Source organism: Copadichromis virginalis, linkage group LG16 (genome assembly GCF_057382275.1).
Source record: "Copadichromis virginalis isolate Kocher_CV1m ecotype Utaka linkage group LG16, C_Virginalis_male_GT1.1, whole genome shotgun sequence".
Lineage (NCBI taxonomy): Eukaryota > Metazoa > Chordata > Actinopteri > Cichliformes > Cichlidae > Copadichromis > Copadichromis virginalis.
This window is the reverse complement of record NC_140633.1, coordinates 2,745,259-2,767,193: the sequence shown is the minus strand read 5'-3', so window position 1 is coordinate 2,767,193 and position 21,935 is coordinate 2,745,259. Positions and strand designations below refer to the sequence as shown.

Sequence of the window (21,935 nt, the reverse complement as noted above, 5' to 3'; positions counted from 1 at the left end):
ACTTGGTAGAAGCTCCTTACCGTTTGAAGAAATCTCTTCTCAATCTGCTGTCCTCTTTTTCTTGCATCTTTTTTTTTCCCATCTGAGACTGACGTTATTCCATGTTAATTATTTTTTCTCCATGAAAAACACAGCAGCTCATCTGATCCCAGGCCGCCAGGCCCACGAGCTCCGGATCTCAGCAGAAAAGTGCCAATAAAAGTTTCAGACTGATCCAGGTATCAGTCTGACACAGGTATGTGACGTCACTGTTGGAACACTGTTACGCCTCTGCGTAACCATGGTTACAGGGGAAGCTTTGGAGCTCTGCTGCTCAGCAGCAAAAGATTTCAGGTTAAACTCTAAAACCAAATAAAATCAATATACTGTATATGTGTACGGTGTACCGTGTAAGCGTTCATTTTCTGTAAGAGGCTGTAAAACGGACAGTTAAAATGTGACCAATGGCAGCCATACTGAGGTGAGTTGTTGAGGATATGTCGAACTGTCGAGCTGTCGATAAGCACGGCTGTTTTTGTGCTGTTATTTACTGTTAGCCTGTTTTGGCTTGCGTTACTGAAGCTCTTTTCAACTGGATGTCACATTGTTGAACTCTGATGATTAATGAATAAACTCTCGATGTGACGATGGTAGAATGTAATTGTAACCCTGTGTTCATTTAGTCGTTTGATACCGTTTAATATCCAGTCCATCTGTTTGGTGTTTTGTTTTTAACATGCCCTGGAATAATTTAAAGTTTTACAATGCCGGTGATTTACGACTCTTTCGCGACAGTCAGCTGGGGAGTAAACTCTCAGAGGTAGCTCATGTGAGCCAGCAGTGACATCTGTACATGCAGTAGCCTTAAAATACTGATTATTTATTCTCCTGCTAGGTAAGAATTGGTGTTTTATACGTATATTGTTTCTTTATATATGTTATCGTTTGGTTATGTTATGATGTGCTAATCGTGAATAAGCTAGTAAGCTTGAAAATTAGCAGCCATGTTAAGCGGACTTTGGTGATCAAGTTCGTGTGTCACTGTTTGGAATATAAACCCATATGGCTTGCACTACTTTCAAGATGTAAGCTAAAGGGATGTGTTTTTAAAAAGGTGCAAGAAGGACCTAACTCAGTGAGTGATGTGTGTTCAGTGAACAGTAAGTTGTCATTTATGTTGTGCATTTGAACTAACTATATATAAAGCATATAAACAATCACAGCAATATGATGCAACAAACACAGCAGTGCTACTGATCCAAAATACTCAAAGCTTCATAGAACTGAAACAAACATTTTTTTTTAGCTCCATTCTGCTGCTGATACATACTTTAGGTTTCTGAACATTAAACTTGTTGCTGCCTTTCATAGTGTGTAACTTGAAGGCCCTGAGTACTTTCTCCCACACTGGAAACACTGGGATGATAACATTATTTGAACATTACCTAATAAGACTGATTCAGCACAGACAGTTATGTTAAACTTTCCTAGCAGTCCTTCACAAACAGGGAACAGTCTGTCTGTTCTCTCCATCTGTCAGCTGCTGCTGGCTCTTCCTCCTCCTCTTCCTCACACACTGCTGAGTTTGTCCTGGTGGATCATCAGGGGTGCAAAGCCTCACAGATGATGTGCAGCAGTGGGTCCCTCAGTCTGTCCTCACTCTGGACACTTGCAGTCGTCACACATGGAAATCAAATGTGTGATAAGCTGCAGGATTCAAACAAAAGTGTAACTTATAAACACATGTTCATACTTTTATTCCACAATCAGAGAGAAAGAAACAGAGAGAGAGTGCAGGACAGACAGACAGGTGACAGTCTCAGGTGTACACACTGCTACACAACAGCACCAGAGAAGCAGGATTTAGTGTTTGTGTTATTACGAGTGCTAAACAAGAAGAGTTCCCAGATGGTACAGTGGACACATGTGTGACTCCTGTGATTGACGCATCTTTCTTTCAGCTTAACGAGTGAACCGTCAGCTCGTTCAAACACACGTTAAAGTCCGTTTGGCTCGACACCACCGAGGCAGCAATATAACATAGCTAACATTAACAGTGCAGTGGATCCTGCTTGTGCCGTGATGTTCAGGACTGCAAACCGAGCAGCATCACTGACTTTCAGCTTGTTGTGTTTGTGGATATATGACTGACTTTAATTATCCACAAAATCATCACATTCTCTGTAAGATTAAGGTCGACTATTGAACGGCGTATATTTTAAAGGCTTTAAAACCAAGTTAGTACAAACATCCCTAATGTCACATATCTTTGCCGACATGTGGCCAACAGCAATGTTTCAATGCTCTTCATTATTAAACATTGGCACATAAATAAGTGACATCATATACAGTAAACTTACTTTTGAAAGTTTACTCTTCGGCCGCTCCGCTTCTGCCCTCTGCCGTATTTTTCGGGAAAATTATCCACACCCACCACCGCGCTATGAATTGTGGGATATATGGGACCATGAAGTGTACACCGGACCACACTTCAAATTTGGGGAAATCGATGGCACATTTGGAGTACACTTCGGATTGGGACAGCCGTCGTGTCGCTGTGAAGTAATAGGTCTCAAAATGTGTACTCAGGAGCGTGCGGTCGCTGGATTGGGACACAGCCAAGGTCTGTAGCTGTGTCAGAGCAAGCTTGTGTGAGCCAACGGTGATATCTGTACACGCAGTACCTTTAAAATACTCATGTGTCATTCTCCTGCTAGCAGTGGAGGAGACTTTTCTGCTGAGGAAGAGGCCCTGCTGTCCTGCCGTCTTACTGGTGCCATTGAGGGATCAGCGGCTGCTGTATATTCTTCTCGACCTCGAGTATTTGGACTGAAGGACTCACAGACACGTTTCATATTTAGCTCTATACAATTTAAAAATTAAAAAAAAAATTCCTGGCCACCCATTTTCTTATTCACGAAGGCTGTATGGAGACATTTTGGTTATTGCCACAGACGCTTTCTCTTACTACGGATGGAGGATGTTGCGGTTTTACAACCCATGGACTGAGAAAGGACTCAATAAGTAATCTGTTCACATATTCCAAGGTTAAACACAAGTGAGTCTCAATTAAGTGAAATGTTGGAACTGATGCCAACATTTTCTTCTTTCTCCCTGTTTAAATCCCATTCATATAAGGGACCCTAATTTTATCCTGCTACAAACATATTCAGCCAGTGTTATTTAAGTTTCCTGTAAACTACACATGTGAAGCAGATGTGAGAGAGGCTGTGATGAAGTCCTGGAGTTTTTAAGGATGTACGTGCTCCAGTCCAGAAATTTGTATGATATGTTGGCCACAGGTGGTAAAGTGCTGTCACACCCTGAATAAACTGTCCTCTGTTCTTCTTCTAAGCTGACATATTTGTTACATAATCATGTGGTTTATCAGAGGGGAAGTGGGGATTTCAGAATACTGGAGCCCAAGGTTAGGTGCAATAATATTCAACCATAATATTAGCTTTTAACTAAGTCTTGTCAGTTAGCTGGTGTTGTGTCAAAAGGACGATCTGATATCCTCGTGTCAGCATTGTTCCCACATCATCATAATTAATGTTGTTCCAGTTTCAACATTGCAGGTGACCAATCACCTTCTTGTGACGTCATTCCTTTGCGACTTCGAAATACCCGCCTTCGAGTATTTCGAAATACAAGTGAAGAAGCGAGAAACCGCCGCCTGTCCGCCGAATTTGAAGTCAATTCGCCTGTCCGCCGAATTTGAAGTCAATTTAGAATACTTTTCTTTAATAAACGGTAAGCATTATACATATGTTCCTCACTTGGCTTGCTGTTTGTTTGCTAGTGATAGACTACTTGACGACAGCATTAGCTAACCAGTGTTACGGTAAGCATTATACATATGTTCCTCACTTGGCTTGCTGTTTGTTTGCTAGCGATAGGCTACTTGACGACAGCATTAGCTAACCAGTGTTCTCTAGACCAGCGTTCCCCAACTTTTTGGGTGTTTCGTGGCCCGGGGGTTGGGTCAGGCAAAATTGCACTAGCTTCCCTGATCATTTTACAAACATAAGTGAAGAGAATCTGGACTAAAAGGCCTAGACTTATGGTTGTGTGCTGAATCTATGAATCAAACTATCACCTGGAAACATAATTAACTGGTCCATAGCTGTGAAACTTGACATGAGTTCTTGATTCTATGGAGATTAACAGTAATCCAGATATTTACAAATTTGTCCAGGGACATCGCGTAAATGTTGTCCCTGGGACATCGCGTAAATGTTGTCCCTGGGACAAAGTGTAAATGTTGTCCCAGGGACATCGTGTAGATGTTGTCCCAGGGACATCGTGTAGATGTTGTCCCTGGGACATCGTGTGATAGCTTGTTAATAATGGAATGAAAATTATTGATTGTTATTAACTTGTGAAAAAGAAGTGTAACAAATCCACATGTTATGTTCTTACACCCTTACAGAAACTGTGACTCCTTCACAATGTCAGGTAAATGTCAACTCATGTTGAATAATCAACCAATCAAGCCTTTTATTATCACATGCAATGTTACACGTACAACTGCAATGAAAATTTCACCCCCTTCTGACCATACATATATTGCTTAAACATCCCATTGGGAAGGAAGGTCAGAAAACAATTTAATTCATAGATGAGGGGAGAGGAGGAGAAAAAAGAACTACAACCAGACAAAGCTCCTAGAAGACTGAAATGGATGATGGTTGCAGCATGCAAAAAGAAAATGATATCTGTTGACTACAGCATATGCTTTCTCACAGATTACCTTGTGGGAGTAGCTGGACCAAACTCTATTGGTATTTCAAGTTTGAAATCCCTGTTTGACCAGACAAACATTTCAGATGAGGTACCTCTTGACATAAAAATCCTTTTATGTTGTCATAAAACTAATGTTAAATTCTGCTTTAAATACACTTTATTGTACAATTTACTTAATGAATCGTATTCCTTAGTTCTGTTTTTATTTATATGTATTTATTTATTTGTTTTATAAGGTAATAGATGGCCTAATCTATTTGCAGTGTGAGGTATGTTGAAAAGCTTGTTTGATCATAATGACATAGCATGTTTACGTTTTTTGTAATGTATTTGAAAACATAAGTGTATTTATGTTATTTTTATAGAATTTCCCTCACATTTATCCAATACCAAGCCAAATCACTGGAAAAATTTTGGATGGGTCCACAAGAGCACAAAGTGCATACTTTTTGAAGGTATGACTTGGACTGTGGTAACTATGTTCTTATCACAAAGGGTTTATAAGTTGCCACTATAAACAAACAGCATTTTCCAAAATTGAAGCCTTGTCAGAAGAACCTGAAAAATACCTTTCTGAAACCTTTTCTGTGTAAAGACTTGCTCAAAAGCAATGCACACAGATTAAAACATTTCTGTCTTGGCCAACTGATAAAGAAAACCAAAAATTGAGTGGTGCGTGTTGAGTCTGTGGTCTTGATTTGTTTCGTACACACTATAGAACTTAATTAATGTAAACAAAAAATGACACTTTCTATATGTTTGTGTATCTGCAGAATTAATTACAAGTCTCACCTGACAAGCTTTCGCAGTTTTGCAGTGTCATTCTTGACAGAAAAACATACTTGTCACATTATTTTTATTTCCAGAAAAACATCTTTCAGATGTATGAGAAACTGATTGGAGCCTGTCTGGAAAACGGCAGCCACTGGACCTTGTTTGTAAGTTGCACAGATTTTGCACTCTCTCTAGTGCATGATACTTTTCAGTGTCCCTCATTAGGAAAGCTCACGGCCCAAGCCTACCATATCCATCTTTTTACAAAACAGTTTTGTGACATACCCAAGAGGACCATAGCCTATATGAATTCATTTGGCGAGTCGGAGGTCAGAAAAAGTGCGGTGTTGAAAAACTGGAGGTAATTAATTAACATATTTAACATAACATATTTAATTTAATTGAAATCATTACCGAACGTGGTTATTGATTTCTCTATATGCTTTTTATTTGTAATAACTGCGATCTCTCAGCTCATTTGCTTCAGCAAGAGGCTGCACTGGAGAGTGGACTTTGTCACATGTGAGCCACCCACATCAACAGGATGGGAACTCATGTGGAGTGCATGTCATAATGGTACTGAAAACTATAGCTTTAACCTATATAAGTAATGTTTACATTTTTGTCTATTCAGTTTTTAAAGCCTTAGAGGCAGGATGGTAAAATCTCAATTTTTGTTGTAGATTGAACCATTTCAGCAGTAATGCTTTGGCTTTGGTTGCTCTATTTTTTTTTTCTCGGGGGGTGTAAAAAAAACCCCATTTCTTTGTTAATCTAATTCTTTTTGTTCTTTTTTTTTTTCTTCTTCGTCAATTATTAGTTTCCCCAATCTCTCATTGACGGTAAAACACAAGTGGAGGAGTACAACACTGAAATCACAAAGCTCAGGTCCCGACTTTGCCACTACTTATTTTCCTCAATAGGTAAAGATAAAATTAGCCGCCTTCTTTTTCTCTAACATTGGAAAATGTAACTTGTACTTAAACAAATTATATTTTGCAGAACGAACTAGGAAGTGCAGTCAGTGCTGGTGTGTGATTGCAGCCAAAGACCGGGTACACTATGACATGTCCTTAGCCATATAGATTGTTTATATAATGGACTTTGTTCATTTGTTTTTTGTTTGTTTATTTCTTCTTCTTCTTTTTTTTTTAATTCACAGGTGCAGTGCCAGAAATGTGGTGCATACAAGCACATGCGTTGTTCAAAGTCTGTTTGTGGCATCTGTATCTTCTGTGAGAGTAAGTCACAATATACAGTTGTGGTCAAAAGTTTACATACACTTGTAAAGAATAGAATATAATGGCTCTACCGAGTGTCCCGTTATTTCTAAAACTCTGATTTTTCTCTGATAGAGTGATTGGAACAGATACTTCTTTGTCACAAAAAACATTCATGAAGTTTGGTTCTTTAATGACTTTATTATGGGTTAACAGAAAAAAGTGATCACATCTGCTGGGTCAAAAATATACATACAGCAGTGCTAATATTTGGTTACATGTCCCTTAGCCATTTTCACTTCAATTAGGCGCTTTTGGTAGCCATCCACAAGCTTCTGGTTGAATCTTTGACCACTCCTCTTGACAGAATTGGTGCAGTTCAGTCAAATTTGATGGCTTTCTGACATGGACTTGTTTCTTCAGCATTGTCCACATGTTTTCAATGGGGTTTAAGTCAGGACTTTGGGAAGGCCATTCTAAAACCCTTATTCTAGCCTGATTTAGCCATTCCTTTACCACTTTTGATGTGTGTTTGGGGTCATTGTCCTGTTGGAACACCCAACTGCGCCCAAGACCCAACCTTCGTGCTGATGATTTTAGGTTATGTTGAAGAATGTGAAGGTAATCCTCCTTCTTCATTATCCCATTTACTCTCTGTAAATCACCAGTTCCATTGGCAGCAAAACAGCCCCACAGCATAATACTCCCACCACCATGCTTGATTGTAGGCACGGTGTTCTTGGGGTTGAAGGCCTCACCTTTTCTCCTCCAAACATATTGCTGGGCATTGTGGCCAAAAAGCTCGATTTTTGTTTTGTCTGACCACAGAACTTTCCTCCAGAAGGTCTTATCTTTGTCCATGTGATCAGCAGCAAACTTCAGTTGAGCCTTAAGGTGCCGCTTTTGGAGCAAGGGCTTCCTTCTTGCACAGCAGCCTCTCAGTCCATGGAGATGCAAAACACGTTTGACTGTGGACAATGACACCTGTGTTTCAGCAGCTTCTAATTCTTGGCACATCTGCTTTTTGGTGATTCTTGGTTGACTCTTCACCCTCCTGACCAATTTTCTCTCAGCAGCAGCTTGCGTTTTCTTCCTGATCTTGGCAGTGATGAAACAGTGCCATGCACGTTATACTTACAAACGATTGTTTGCACTGTTGCTCTTGGGACATGCAGCTGCTTTGAAATGGCCCCAAGTGACTTTCCTGACTTGTTCAAGTCAAAAATTCTCTTTTTCAGATCCATGCTGAGCTACTTTGACTTTTCCATTGTAGCGTTTGTGGGCGTTTGTATCCAATGAGCCCTATTTAATTGGCCTAAGAGAAGTCACCAACTGTAGTCACTCATAATCACTCGCAAGAAGTGAAGAGGCCATGCTATGAAGCTCAGTTCACTGACAACTTTCTAAGTCACCAAAATTGCTAATTCATGTTGCTGTATGTATATTTTTGACCCAGCAAATGTGATCACTTTTTTATGTTAACCCATAATAAAGTCATTAAAGAACCAAACTTCATGAATGTTTTTTGTGACAAAGAAGTATCTGTTCCAATCACTCTATCAGAGAAAAATCAGAGTTTTAGAAATAACGGGACACTCGGTAGAGCCATTATATTCTATTCTTTACAAGTGTATGTAAACTTTTGACCACAACTGTAACTAAACAATGTCCAAAAATGTTTAAAGTGAAATTTTTTTTCGTAATTTTGCCTTTGCACACCAGGACTGTGTAATTAAAGTGGACGTTTCAAGATCCAGTTTTTACACAAAACTATTTTAGACATAACTGTGTCGTATTGTGGGGATTTCTCTTCACAATTAAATTGATATAGTGCTGTTTATATCATTCTTCTTTATGTAACAGCACAGTGCAGCACAGCAGAGGGAAAGGAGTTGTGCAGCATAGTAGGTGGCTATACAGGAGGAGCAATAGAAGTAGCCAGTGAAGAATGTCATCAGGGAAAGCATCAGGCAGCGAATGACAAAGGAAAAGTTCCTAAGGGAGAGGACATCTGCAGCAAACCGACAAGTAACAGTGAGATAGGAAGACTGACAGTCAGAGATGAAGGTACACAGACTGAAAGAGATGAAGGTACACAGACTGAAGACAAAGAAAAAGAAGCAGAAGTATACGGCACAAGTCTGAGTACAGATAATGCTGCTGCTGCTGATGTTGACAGGATCGATGCAGATACAGAATTCCAAACTGATTCAGAAGGAACTAGTACAGTTTACAGAGTGCATGGTCGCTTATCTGTACCAAGCTCAAAAAAGAAAACCTACACAATAACAGAAGACGAGATCAAGCGCAGAATCAACGCAGAGAACATGTCAGTTCATGTTTTCAGAGGTTTGATTGGGGTAGGTATACATTTCGTGATTTTGATGTCACCTGAAATAAATCCGGGTTACTCGTATCAATGAAGTGACAATGTGGCTGGAAATTGTGCATTTGCTGCAACATATACACAATTACACCATGTAAACAAAAGCATTTAACTTTGTGCGTGTGTGTGTGTCTCTCTCTGCTCTTTTGGTGTTTGCACTTTTTCTTTTTTAGGTCCGTAAAGCCAAACTGCCCGCAATGATTCTTGACAGGCCTAAGAAGGCCAAAACTAAAGTAACAGTGTTTAGTGTTCTGAGTGAAGAGGAGGCTGGGGAGCTAGCCCTCGGGTTTGCCGGAAGATTGGCCTGTGATGTCACAACAGACATGGTCTGTAAAGGCATCGACCATTCAAGTGCTGATATGACAAAGTAAGTTAGTAAAACAATATGAAAGTTGTATCTTTTTTGGTATTATTTGTCATTTCCCCGTATTTGGGTTATTGGTGTAACATTGTTAATCTTACTTTCTAATAACAGACAGACTCTTCTCAAAATCCAACACAACCTTAAACATGAGCTGACTGATTCCTCAACCTTCAGTTTGCTGACACACACCTTTGGCCCCGCTGCACTGGATTCTGTCATTTCATTCCTGTGTGAAAAACTTGATCTTGTCTCTTAAATAATGAAACCTTTTGTGACTTTTGTTTGTTCTGTAAATCAGAATCTTGAAAATTGTTCATTGTTGTTCTAAGTTTGTGTTAACTATTTGGCAAAAATGATTGGTTCCTAATCCAAACAGGATAATGACTGTTCTAACACATATCTTAAAAATTCTACAAAGAAAGAAAATTATCACATATGTTTCAATATGAATGTATTTGTGTCACACTTGGTTTGTAGTAGCTTTCCTGTTTTATTTTGAGTTTTGGTATGTTTACACTGTTGTCATTTTTATTTCCCGTGTGTTCGTCTTCCCTTATTAGTTTTACTGTATTTAATTAGTCTGATTTAATAACTTATAATTATTTACTTTCCAGTGTGTATATAAGCTCCTCGTTTGGATTATTGTTTGTTTGAGTTCTGCCTGTCTTTTCTATTAAAGATTTGGACTTTTGGACTATTATAGTCCATAACTCCATGGACTCATAACTCCAACAGTTTTATCGCCGATCTCCGACTCATCCCAGAGATCTCCAGAACACCGGAGGCTGCCCACTCTCCCTGGCCAGGCGGAAGTGCACGCAGACGGCGCCGGGATCGTAAACAAAGGCGAGGTAGGCGCGGAGGGCTACGGGCTAAGCTAAAGCTAACACCACACCGGCTGCCTTTACCCAGAATTTTCCTCGCCAATGTCCGTTCTCTGGCAAACAAAATGGATGAGATACGGCTCTCCATCACTAACAACAGACGGATTATGGACTCAAATGTCATGTTTTTTCACCGAAACATGGTTGAACAACAGCTGCCCGGACAATGCTATCGAGTTAGCAGGACGCCACACACACCGAGCCGACAGGCTAGCAGATGACTCCGGCAAGACCAGAGGTGGAGGTTTGTGCATTTATATTAACAATGCTTGGTGCATGAACTCCACTACTACTGAGAGTCACTGCTCACCTAATGCGGAGTTTTTAATGGTCAAATGCAGACCTTATTACCTCCCCAGAGAACTCACTTCTATCATACTCACTGCCGTGTATATCCCCCCCAACGCTAATGCTAGGTTGGCCATGAAAGAACTTTCTGCAGCCATTAACAAACACCATGAAAGAACTTTCTGCAGCCATTAACAAACACCAGAATAAACACCCCGAGGCTGCTTTTATTGTTGCTGGCGACTTCAACCACACCAACTTAAAGACAGTCCTCCCCAGATTCCACCAACATGTCTCCTGCCACACCAGAGGAGACAAGACTTTAGACCATGTGTATTCCAACCTGGCTGTTCGGAATTCCGGAATGTTCAGAGTTCCGGAATGTTCGGAATTCCGGAATGTTCAGAGTTCCGGAATGCACCAAGGTTCCGGAATGCACAAAGGTTCCAGAATGTTCAGAGTTCCGGAATGCACCAAGGTTCCGGAATGTTCGGAAATCCGGAATGTTCGGAATTCAGGAATGTACCAAGGTTCCGGAATGTTCGGAATTCCGGAATGTTCGGAATTCCGGAATGTTCCAAGGTTCCGGAATGCACCAAGGTTCCGGAATGTTCGGAATTCCGGAATGTTCAGAGTTCCGGAATGTTCAGAGTTCTGGAATGCACCAAGATTCGGGAATGTTCGGAATTCCGGAATGTACCAAGGTTCTGGAATGTTCAGAGTTCCGGAATGCACCAAGGTTCCGGAATGCACAAAGGTTCCAGAATGTTCAGAGTTCCGGAATGCACCAAGGTTCCAGAATGTTCAGAGTTCCGGAATGCACCAAGGTTCTGGAATGTTCAGAGTTCCGGAATGTTCGGAATTCCGGAATGTACCAAGGTTCCGGAATGTTCGGAATTCCGGAATTCACAAAGGTTCCGGAATGTTCGGAATTCCGGAATGTTCAGAGTTCCGGAATGCACCAAGGTTCCGGAATGTTCAGAATTCCGGAATGTACCAAGGTTCCGGAATGTTCAGAGTTCCGGAATGCACCAAGGTTCCGGAATGTTCGGAATTCCGGAATGTTCAGAGTTCCGGAATGCACCAAGGTTCCGGAATTTTCGGAATTCCGGAATGTTCAGAGTTCCGGAATGTTCAGAGTTCCGGAATGCACCAAGGTTCCGGAATGTTCGGAATTCCGGAATGTACCAAGGTTCCGGAATGTTCAGAGTTCCGGAATGCACCAAGGTTCCGGAATGTTCGGAATTCCGGAATGTTCAGAGTTCCGGAATGTTCAGAGTTCCGGAATGCACCAAGGTTCCGGAATGTTCAGAGTTCCAGAATGCACCAAGGTTCCGGAATGTTCGGAATTCCGGAATGTTCAGAGTTCCGGAATGCACCAAGGTTCCGGAATGTTCGGAATTCCGGAATGTACCAAGGTTCCGGAATGTTCAGAGTTCCGGAATGCACCAAGGTTCGGGAATGTTCGGAATTCCGGAATGTTCAGAGTTCCGGAATGCACCAAGGTTCCGGAATGTTCGGAATTCCGGAATGTTTAGAGTTCCGGAATGCACCAAGGTTCCGGAATGTTCGGAATTCCGGAATGTTCAGAGTTCTGGAATGTTCAGAGTTCCGGAATGCACCAAGGTTCCGGAATGTTCGGAATTCCGGAATGTTTAGAGTTCCGGAATGCACCAAGGTTCCGGAATGTTCGGAATTCCGGAATGTTCAGAGTTCCGGAATGTTCAGAGTTCCGGAATGCACCAAGGTTCCGGAATGTTCGGAATTCCGGAATGTTCAGAGTTCCGGAATGCACCAAGGTTCCGGAATGTTCGGAATTCCGGAATGTACCAAGGTTCCGGAATGTTCAGAGTTCCGGAATGCACCAAGGTTCCGGAATGTTCGGAATTCCGGAATGCACCAAGGTTCCGGAATGTTCGGAATTCCGGAATGTTCAGAGTTCCGGAATGTTCAAGGTTCCGGAATGTTCGGAATTCCGGAATGTTCAGAGTTCCGGAATGCATCAAGGTTCCGGAATGTTTGGAATTCCGGAATGTTCAGAGTTCCGGAATGTTCAGAGTTCCGGAATGCACCAAGGTTCTGGAATGTTCGGAATTCCGGAATGTTCAGAGTTCCGGAATGTTCAGAGTTCCGGAATGCACCAAGGTTCCGGAATGTTCAGAGTTCCGGAATGCACCAAGGTTCCGGAATGTTCGGAATTCCGGAATGCACCAAGGTTCCGGAATGTTCGGAATTCCGGAATGTTCGGAATTCCGGAATGTACCAAGGTTCCGGAATGTTCAGAGTTCCGGAATTCCGGAATGCACCAAGGTTCCGGAATGTTCGGAATTCCGGAATGTTCAGAGTTCCGGAATGCACCAAGGTTCCGGAATGCACAAAGGTTCCGGAATGTTCAGAGTTCCGGAATGTTCAGAGTTCCGGAATGCACCAACGTTCCGGAATGTTCGGAATTCCGGAATGTTCAGAGTTCCGGAATGCACCAAGGTTCCGGAATGTTCGGAATTCCGGAATGTTCAGAGTTCCGGAATGTTCAGAGTTCCGGAATGCACCAAGGTTCCGGAATGTTCGGAATTCCGGAATGTTCAGAGTTCCGGAATGCACCAAGGTTCCGGAATGTTCGGAATTCCGGAATGTTCAGAGTTCCGGAATGTTCGGAATTCCGGAATGTACCAAGGTTCCGGAATGTTCGGAATTCCGGAATGCACAAAGGTTCCGGAATGTTCGGAATTCCGGAATGTTCGGAATTCCAGAATGTACCAAGTTTCCGGAATGTTCGGAATTCCGGAATGTACCAAGGTTCCGGAATGTTCGGAATTCCGGAATGTACCAAGGTTCCGGAATGCACAAAGGTTCCGGAATGTTCAGAGTTCCGGAATGTTCGGAATTCCGGAATGTTCAGAGTTCCGGAATGTTCAGAGTTCGGGAATGCACCAAAGTTCCGGAATGCACAAAGGTTCCGGAACCCGGAATGTTCGGAATTCTGGAATGTTCAGAGTTCCGGAATGTTCGGAATTCCGGAATGTTCGGAATTCCGGAATGTTCAGAGTTCCGGAATGCACCAAAGTTCCGGAATGCACAAAGGTTCCGGAATGTTCGGAATTCCAGAATGTACCAAGGTTCCGGAATGTTCGGAATTCCGGAATGCACAAAGGTTCCGGAATGTTCGGAATTCCGGAATGTTCAGAGTTCCCGAATGCACCAAGGTTCCGGAATGTTTGGAATTCCGGAATGTTCAGAGTTCCGGAATGCACCAAGGTTCCGGAATGTTCGGAATTCCGGAATGTTCAGAGTTCCGGAATGCACCAAGGTTCCGGAATGTTCGGAATTCCGGAATGTTCAGAGTTCCGGAATGTTCAGAGTTCCGGAATGCACCAAAGTTCCGGAATGCACAAAGGTTCCGGAATGTTCGGAATTCCAGAATGTACCAAGGTTCCGGAATGTTCGGAATTCCGGAATGCACAAAGGTTCCGGAATGTTCGGAATTCCGGAATGTTCAGAGTTCCCGAATGCACCAAGGTTCCGGAATGTTCGGAATTCCGGAATGTACCAAGGTTCCGGAATGTTCGGAATTCTGGAATGTTCAGAGTTCCGGAATGTTCAGAGTTCCGGAATGCACCAAGGTTCCGGAATGTTCGGAATTCCGGAATGTACCAAGGTTCCGGAATGTTCGGAATTCTGGAATGTTCAGAGTTCCGGAATGTTCAGAGTTCCGGAATGCACCAAGGTTCCGGAATGTTCGGAATTCCGGAATGTTCAGAGTTCCGGAATGTTCGGAATTCCGGAATGTTCGGAATTCCGGAATGTACCAAGGTTCCGGAATGTTCGGAATTCCGGAATGTACCAAGGTTCCGGAATGTTCGGAATTCCGGAATGTACCAAGTTTCCGGAATGTTCGGAATTCCGGAATGTACCAAGGTTCCGGAATGCACAAAGGTTCCGGAATGTTCAGAGTTCCGGAATGTTCGGAATTCCGGAATGTTCAGAGTTCCGGAATGTTCAGAGTTCCGGAATGCACCAAAGTTCCGGAATGCACAAAGGTTCCGGAACCCGGAATGTTCGGAATTCTGGAATGTTCAGAGTTCCGGAATGTTCGGAATTCCGGAATGTTCGGAATTCCGGAATGTTCAGAGTTCCGGAATGCACCAAAGTTCCGGAATGCACAAAGGTTCCGGAATGTTCGGAATTCCAGAATGTACCAAGGTTCCGGAATGTTCGGAATTCCGGAATGCACAAAGGTTCCGGAATGTTCGGAATTCCGGAATGTTCAGAGTTCCCGAATGCACAAAGGTTCCGGAATGTTCGGAATTCCGGAATGTACCAAGGTTCCGGAATGTTCGGAATTCCGGAATGCACAAAGGTTCCGGAATGTTCGGAATTCCGGAATGTTCAGAGTTCCGGAATGCACCAAGGTTCCGGAATGTTCGGAATTCCGGAATGTTCAGAGTTCCGGAATGTACAGAGTTCCGGAATGCACCAAGGTTCCGGAATGTTCGGAATTCCGGAATGTTCAGAGTTCCGGAATGCACCAAGGTTCCGGAATGTTCAGAGTTCCGGAATGCACAAAAGGTTCCGGAATGCACCAAGGTTCCGGAATGTTCAGAGTTCCGGAATGCACCAAGGTTCCGGAATGCACCAAGGTTCCGGAATGTTCAGAGTTCCGGAATGTTCAGAGTTCCGGAATGCACCAAGGTTCCGGAATGTTCGGAATTCCGGAATGTTCAGAGTTCCGGAATGCACCAAGGTTCCGGAATGTTCGGAATTCCGGAATGTTCAGAGTTCCGGAATGCACCAAGGTTCCGGAATGTTCGGAATTCCGGAATGTTCAGAGTTCCGGAATGTTCGGAATTCCGGAATGTTCAGAGTTCCGGAATGTTCAGAGTTCCGGAATGCACCAAGGTTCCGGAATGTTCAGAGTTCCGGAATGCACCAAGGTTCCGGAATGTTCGGAATTCCGGAATGTTCAGAGTTCCGGAATGTTCAGAGTTCCGGAATGTTCAGAGTTCCGGAATGCACCAAGGTTCCGGAATGTTTGGAATTCCGGAATGTTCAGAGTTCCGGAATGTTCAGAGTTCCGGAATGCACCAAGGTTCCGGAATGTTCGGAATTCCGGAATGTTCAGAGTTCCGGAATGTTCAGAGTTCCGGAATGCACCAAGGTTCCGGAATGTTAAGAGTTCCGGAATGCACAGAGGTTCCGGAATGTTCAGAGTTCCGGAATGCACCAAGGTTCCGGAATGCACCAAGGTTCCGGAATGTTCGGAATTCCGGAATGTTCAGAGTTCCGGAATGCACCAAGGTTCCGGAATGTTCAGAGTTCCGGAATGCACCAAGGTTCCGGAATGTTCGGAATTCCGGAATGTTCAGAGTTCCGGAATGTTCGGAATTCCGGAATGTTCGGAATTCCGGAATGTACCAAGGTTCCGGAATGTTCAGAGTTCCGGAATGCACCAAGGTTCCGGAATGTTCGGAATTCCGGAATGTACCAAGGTTCTGGAATGTTCAGAGTTCCGGAATGCACCAAGGTTCCGGAATGTTCGGAATTCCGGAATGTTCAGAGTTCCGGAATGTTCAGAGTTCCGGAATGCACCAAGGTTCCGGAATGTTAAGAGTTCCGGAATGCACAGAGGTTCCGGAATGTTCAGAGTTCCGGAATGCACCAAGGTTCCGGAATGCACCAAGGTTCCGGAATGTTCGGAATTCCGGAATGTTCAGAGTTCCGGAATGCACCAAGGTTCCGGAATGTTCAGAGTTCCGGAATGCACCAAGGTTCCGGAATGTTCGGAATTCCGGAATGTTCAGAGTTCCGGAATGTTCGGAATTCCGGAATGTTCGGAATTCCGGAATGTACCAAGGTTCCGGAATGTTCAGAGTTCCGGAATGCACCAAGGTTCCGGAATGTTCGGCATTCCGGAATGTTCAGAGTTCCGGAATGCACCAAGGTTCCCACCAGGCGTGTGAAAGAAAGAAGAAAAGAAGAAAAAACCCGGACCGGGCCGCCTGGCCACCCTTTGTGCGGGTGTCCGCTCCCCAGGCTCCGAAAGCCTTGCCAGCCCTTGTGATGGGGTGGCACCGCCCACCAGGCGTGTGAAAGAAAGAAGAAAAGAAGAAAAAACCCGGACCGGGCCGCCTGGCCACCCTTTGTGCGGGTGTCCGCTCCCCAGGCTCCGAAAGCCTTGCCAGCCCTTGTGATGGGGTGGCACCGCCCACCAGGCGTGTGAAAGAAAGAAGAAAAGAAGAAAAAACCCGGACCGGGCCGCCTGGCCACCCTTTGTGCGGGTGTCCGCTCCCCAGGCTCCGAAAGCCTTGCCAGCCCTTGTGATCGGGTGGCACCGCCCACCAGGCGTGTGAAAGAAAGAAGAAAAGAAGAAAAAACCCGGACCGGGCCGCCTGGCCACCCTTTGTGCGGGTGTCCGCTCCCCAGGCTCCGAAAGCCTTGCCAGCCCTTGTGATCGGGTGGCACCGCCCACCAGGCGTGTGAAAGAAAGAAGAAAAGAAGAAAAAACCCGGACCGGGCTGCCTGGCCACCCTTTGTGTGGGTGTCCGCTCCCCAGGCTCCGAAAGCCTTGCCAGCCCTTGTGATCGGGTGGCACCGCCCACCAGGCGTGTGAAAGAAAGAAGAAAAGAAGAAAAAACCCGGACCGGGCCGCCTGGCCACCCTTTGTGAGGGTGTCCGCTCCCCAGGCTCCGAAAGCCTTGCCAGCCCTTGTGATCGGGTGGCACCGCCCACCAGGCGTGTGAAAGAAAGAAGAAAAGAAGAAAAAACCCGGATCGGGCCGCCTGGCCACCCTTTGTGCGGGTGTCCGCTCCCCAGGCTCCGAAAGCCTTGCCAGCCCTTGTGATGGGGTGGCACCGCCCACCAGGCGTGTGAAAGAAAGAAGAAAAGAAGAAAAAACCCGGACCGGGCCGCCTGGCCACCCTTTGTGCGGGTGTCCACTCCCCAGGCTCCGAAAGCCTTGCCAGCCCTTGTGATCGGGTGGCACCGCCCACCAGGCGTGTGAAAGAAAGAAGAAAAGAAGAAAAAACCCAGACCGGGCCGCCTGGCCACCCTTTGTGAGGGTGTCCGCTCCCCAGGCTACGAAAGCCTTGCCAGCCCTTGTGATCGGGTGGCACCGCCCACCAGGCGTGTGAAAGAAAGAAGAAAAGAAGAAAAAACCCGGACCGGGCCGCCTGGCCACCCTTTGTGCGGGTGTCCGCTCCCCAGGCTACGAAAGCCTTGCCAGCCCTTGTGATCGGGTGGCACCGCCCACCAGGCGTGTGAAAGAAAGAAGAAAAAACCCGGACCGGGCCGCCTGGCCACCCTTTGTGCGGGTGTCCGCTCCCCAGGCTCCGAAAGCCTTGCCAGCCCTTGTGAACTCTGAACATTCCGGAATTCCGAACATTCCAGAACCTTGGTGCATTCCGGAACTCTGAACATTCCGGAACCTTGGTACATTCCGGAATTCCGAACATTCCGGAACCTTGGTACATTCCGGAACTCCGAACATTCCGGAATTCCGAACATTCCGGAACCTTTGTGCATTCCGGAACCTTGGTGCATTCCGGAACTCTGAACATTCCGGAATTCCGAACATTCCGGAATTCCGAACATTCGGAACCTTGGTGCATTCCGGAACTCTGAACACCCCGGAACCTTGGTGCATTCCGGAATTCCGAACATTCCGGAATTCCGAACATTCCGGAATGCACAAAGGTTCCGGAGTGTTCAGAGTTCCGGAATGTTCAGAGTTCCGGAATGCACCAAGGTTCCGGAATGTTCGGAATTCCGGAATGTACCAAGGTTCCGGAATGTTCAGAGTTCCGGAATGCACCAAGGTTCCGGAATGCACAAAGGTTCCGGAATGTTCAGAGTTCCGGAATGCACCAAGGTTCCGGAATGTTCGGAATTCCGGAATGTTCAGAGTTCCGGAATGCACCAAGGTTCCGGAATGCACAAAGGTTCCGGAATGTTCAGAGTTCCGGAATGTTCAGAGTTCCGGAATGCACCAAGGTTCCGGAATGTTCAGAGTTCCGGAATGCACCAAGGTTCCGGAATGTTCAGAGTTCCGGAATGTTCAGAGTTCCGGAATGTATCAAGGTTCCGGAATGTTCGGAATTCCGGAATGAACCAAGGTTCTGGAATGTTCAGAGTTCCGGAATGCATCAAGGTTCCGGAATGTTCGGAATTCCGGAATGTTCAGAGTTCCGGAATGCAGCAAGGTTCCGGAATGTTCGGAATTCCGGAATGTTCAGAGTTCCGGAATGCACCAAGGTTCCGGAATGTTCGGAATTCCGGAATGAACCAAGGTTCTGGAATGTTCAGAGTTCCGGAATGCATCAAGGTTCCGGAATGTTCGGAATTCCGGAATGTTCAGAGTTCCGGAATGCACCAAGTTTCCGGAATGTTCGGAATTCCGGAATGTTCGGAATTCCGGAATTCCGAACATTCCGGAATGCACAAAGGTTCCGGAATGTTCAGAGTTCCGGAATGCACCAAGGTTCCGGAATGTTCGGAATTCCGGAATGTTCGGAATTCCGGAATGCACCAAGGTTCCGGAATGTTCGGAATTCCGGAATGTTCAGAGTTCCGGAATGTACCAAGGTTCCGGAATTCAGAGTTCCGGAATGCACCAAGGTTCCGGAATGCACCAAGGTTCCGGAATGTTCGGAATTCCGGAATGTTCAGAATTCCGGAATTCCGAACATTCCAAAATGTGGGGTGTGGGGTGACCCAAGGGGAGGAGCCGTATAACGTCACAAAAAGGGAGGTAAGCCTGTGTTCTAGGATCATGGCTGACAGCCCAACCATGACACCTACTGGGCACAGAGGCTATAAGCCTCTGAAGGAGCAGCAGGAACAGTTAAAAAGAGCCATTCGTTTAGCTTCTCCTGGATCTTTAAAATTAGCTGAGAAGGAATGCAAAGCAATGGAAGCTGAGCTAAGCAAGCTTATTGCTTCCCAACAGAGAGGGCTGGATGACAAAATAGCCCTAAGTCTTGTGCTCAAAATAGAAGGAGAGAGATGTGAGCAGCAACTGGAACAACTGCAAACCGAGGCAGAGAAACGTTCAATTAACTGGAGAATTAACCAACAAATCAAGAAAATACAGCAAACTCATGCAAAGTGTTGCAAGTGGATGTTCTTGTGGAACGGAGCATCTTCCTGGATGGAGGAGGATGACACAGCTGAAACAGAAGATATGGAGAGCATAGTGGAGGCTTTGAAACAACGGAAAAAGCAAAATAAGAAGCTGGAAGACCAAATGAAGAACTGGATTCCAAAACCAGGAGATGCTAACAAGTATCACACAGCAGAGATACTTCCTTGGGCCACATTAACATCTAATGCTGTAGGACGACAACATGTCATGCCTGTAATGACCCTTAGGGGAGGACAAGTTCAGGGCCCAAATGGACAGACTGCAGTGGTTGTAGGAGGAGTAGCTGATGTTGAATACACCAGGGTACCACTGGTGTTTCATAATGAAGGGCCTATGACAGTTAAATGTCAGTCCCTGAGTGGGAGTAGGGAAGGTGAGCATCGGGCATGGTTTCGCTCAGCGGTGCTGGCAGGGCTGCCAAACCAGGTCATAGAAGATCTACAGAAAAATCCAGATTTTGCCGTAGCAGATTCGGTGCAGTGGGAAAGACACGTCTCACATCGTTTACAGCTGGAGCAGGACAGGGCGAACAAGCAGAAAAAAGAGTTGGGGGAGGCACAAGCGTCTCTGCTCAAACTACAGTTGGCGGAGGCCAGAAACAAAGCCTGCGAAAAGAAAAAAGAGGAAAAAGAAAAAACAGAAAAAATGATGATAGTTGCGACCCAGCCTGGTCCTGGGCCTGAATGGCCAGATAGTGGCCCGGGTCCCTGCACTAATGACGGATGGCCCGCCAATGCACCAAGGCAGAACCAACCCACAGGGAATTGGGGAACCGGTGGATCGTACAGAGGGCGTGGTGGCTCAGCGGAGGGAGTACTAAGAGCTCGTAACACGGGGAATCTCAGCAGTGTGCCTTGGAATGTCTGTTGGAGGTGTGGAGCAGAGGGTCATTGGAGCAGAAATTGCCCAGAACGTCGTCAGAACAATCAAAGAAGAGGCTACCAATCCCAGGCACGTGGAGCTCCAAGAGCAAGAGATGGCTATAGGGGAGCATATCAGGCCCCAAACCCGAGTGCAGCACCAGCCGCGCAGTATCCAGTGTCTGACTGGAGGGAGGACCAGTACTGAAGGGACCCGGAGGGACCAAACAGCATGGAAATGGCAGATCCCATGCTGTCAATGACTGTAGAAGGGACAGAATTGCCCTTCTTAGTGGACACTGGAGCAACCTATTCAACCTTGAGAGCAGCACCAGACAGTGCAAAGTTGTCCTGCCACACAGTGAACGTGGTGTGTTGTGCGCTCTGCTGAGAAGGTGATTGGCTGCAGACTCCCATCTTTGCAGGACCTGTACACCTCCAGGACATTGCGGCGTGCAGCTCGGATCTCAGCTGACCCTTCTCACCCTGGACACAGTCTGTTTGACCTGCTCCCCTCAGGCAGGAGGCTCCGGTCCATTCGCACCAGAACCTCTCGCCATAAGAACAGTTTCTTCCCCTCTGCTGTTGGACACATGAACAATAACCATATGACTGTTCCCGCCACTAACACATGACCCTACGCTGTGTCACTGCACCATTCCATGTTTGGCACTGATCACCACCTGCACTCATGTATATATCTTTCCACGTAGCACTCTATTCTTATTCTCATGTATATATCTCATGTATATATCTCATGCACATATCTTTCTACGTAGCACTTTTAATTCTTATTCCTACTTTTATTTTTTCATGTCTATTTAAGTGCTATTTATGACACTATGTTTGCACTGAAGCACCGCAGCAATTTCCTAATGTTGTAAACCTGCTCAACATTTGGCAATAAACCCTTTCTGATTCTGATTCTGATTCTGATTTTCCGGGATCCCAATCACTCTGCCAGTGACTGACCCAGCTTTGACAAAGCTGGGCAAGCAGACTTTGAAACACAACTATGTGGTGTCATCGCAAGCGCCAGTAAATCTCATGGGCAGGCACCTGCTCGTGAAGTTGGGCGCTACAATCACATGTTCAGCAGATGGATTATCTGTGACTTTGCCAGGGGGCCAGCATTTCCCGTGCCTGGGAACAAATTCAAAGACTCAATATCTGCTTCAAGACTGTGAGAGAGCAAAAGCCGACATGTACTGGGGGAGAGTAGTGAAAGAGGATGTTCTGAGGCAATTTCAGTTGTGGAGACCCTTGATAATGAGCTTGGCAGTTTACCTCCCTCCGCG

General features: G+C 45.3%; 1 protein-coding gene across 1 annotated transcript; it reads left to right on the top strand.

Moving 5' to 3' along the window:
- The first annotated feature begins 2,446 nt into the window (after positions 1-2,446).
- Positions 2,447-10,169, top strand: LOC146690060 (uncharacterized). The gene is made up of 12 exons (XM_085434880.1): positions 2,447-2,541; positions 2,697-2,778; positions 4,920-4,994; positions 5,091-5,180; positions 5,592-5,663; positions 5,772-5,860; positions 5,973-6,075; positions 6,320-6,422; positions 6,502-6,554; positions 6,662-6,740; positions 8,583-9,472; positions 9,581-10,169. The coding sequence occupies exons 1-11, from the start codon at positions 2,447-2,449 to the stop codon at positions 9,140-9,142; spliced, it is 1,401 nt and encodes a 466-aa protein (XP_085291006.1). The 3' UTR covers positions 9,143-9,472; positions 9,581-10,169.
- The last annotated feature ends 11,766 nt before the right edge of the window (positions 10,170-21,935 follow it).

Bases quoted from the DNA above. Each gene is read 5' to 3' on its own strand.
- LOC146690060 (XM_085434880.1), top strand. From the start codon at position 2,447: ATGAAGTGTACACCGGACCACACTTCAAATTTGGGGAAATCGATGGCA. The intron at 4,995-5,090 runs GTATGTTGAAAA...TTATTTTTATAG, and splicing joins TAATCTATTTGCAGTGTGAG to AATTTCCCTCACATTTATCC. The intron at 6,076-6,319 runs GTACTGAAAACT...GTCAATTATTAG, and splicing joins GTGGAGTGCATGTCATAATG to TTTCCCCAATCTCTCATTGA.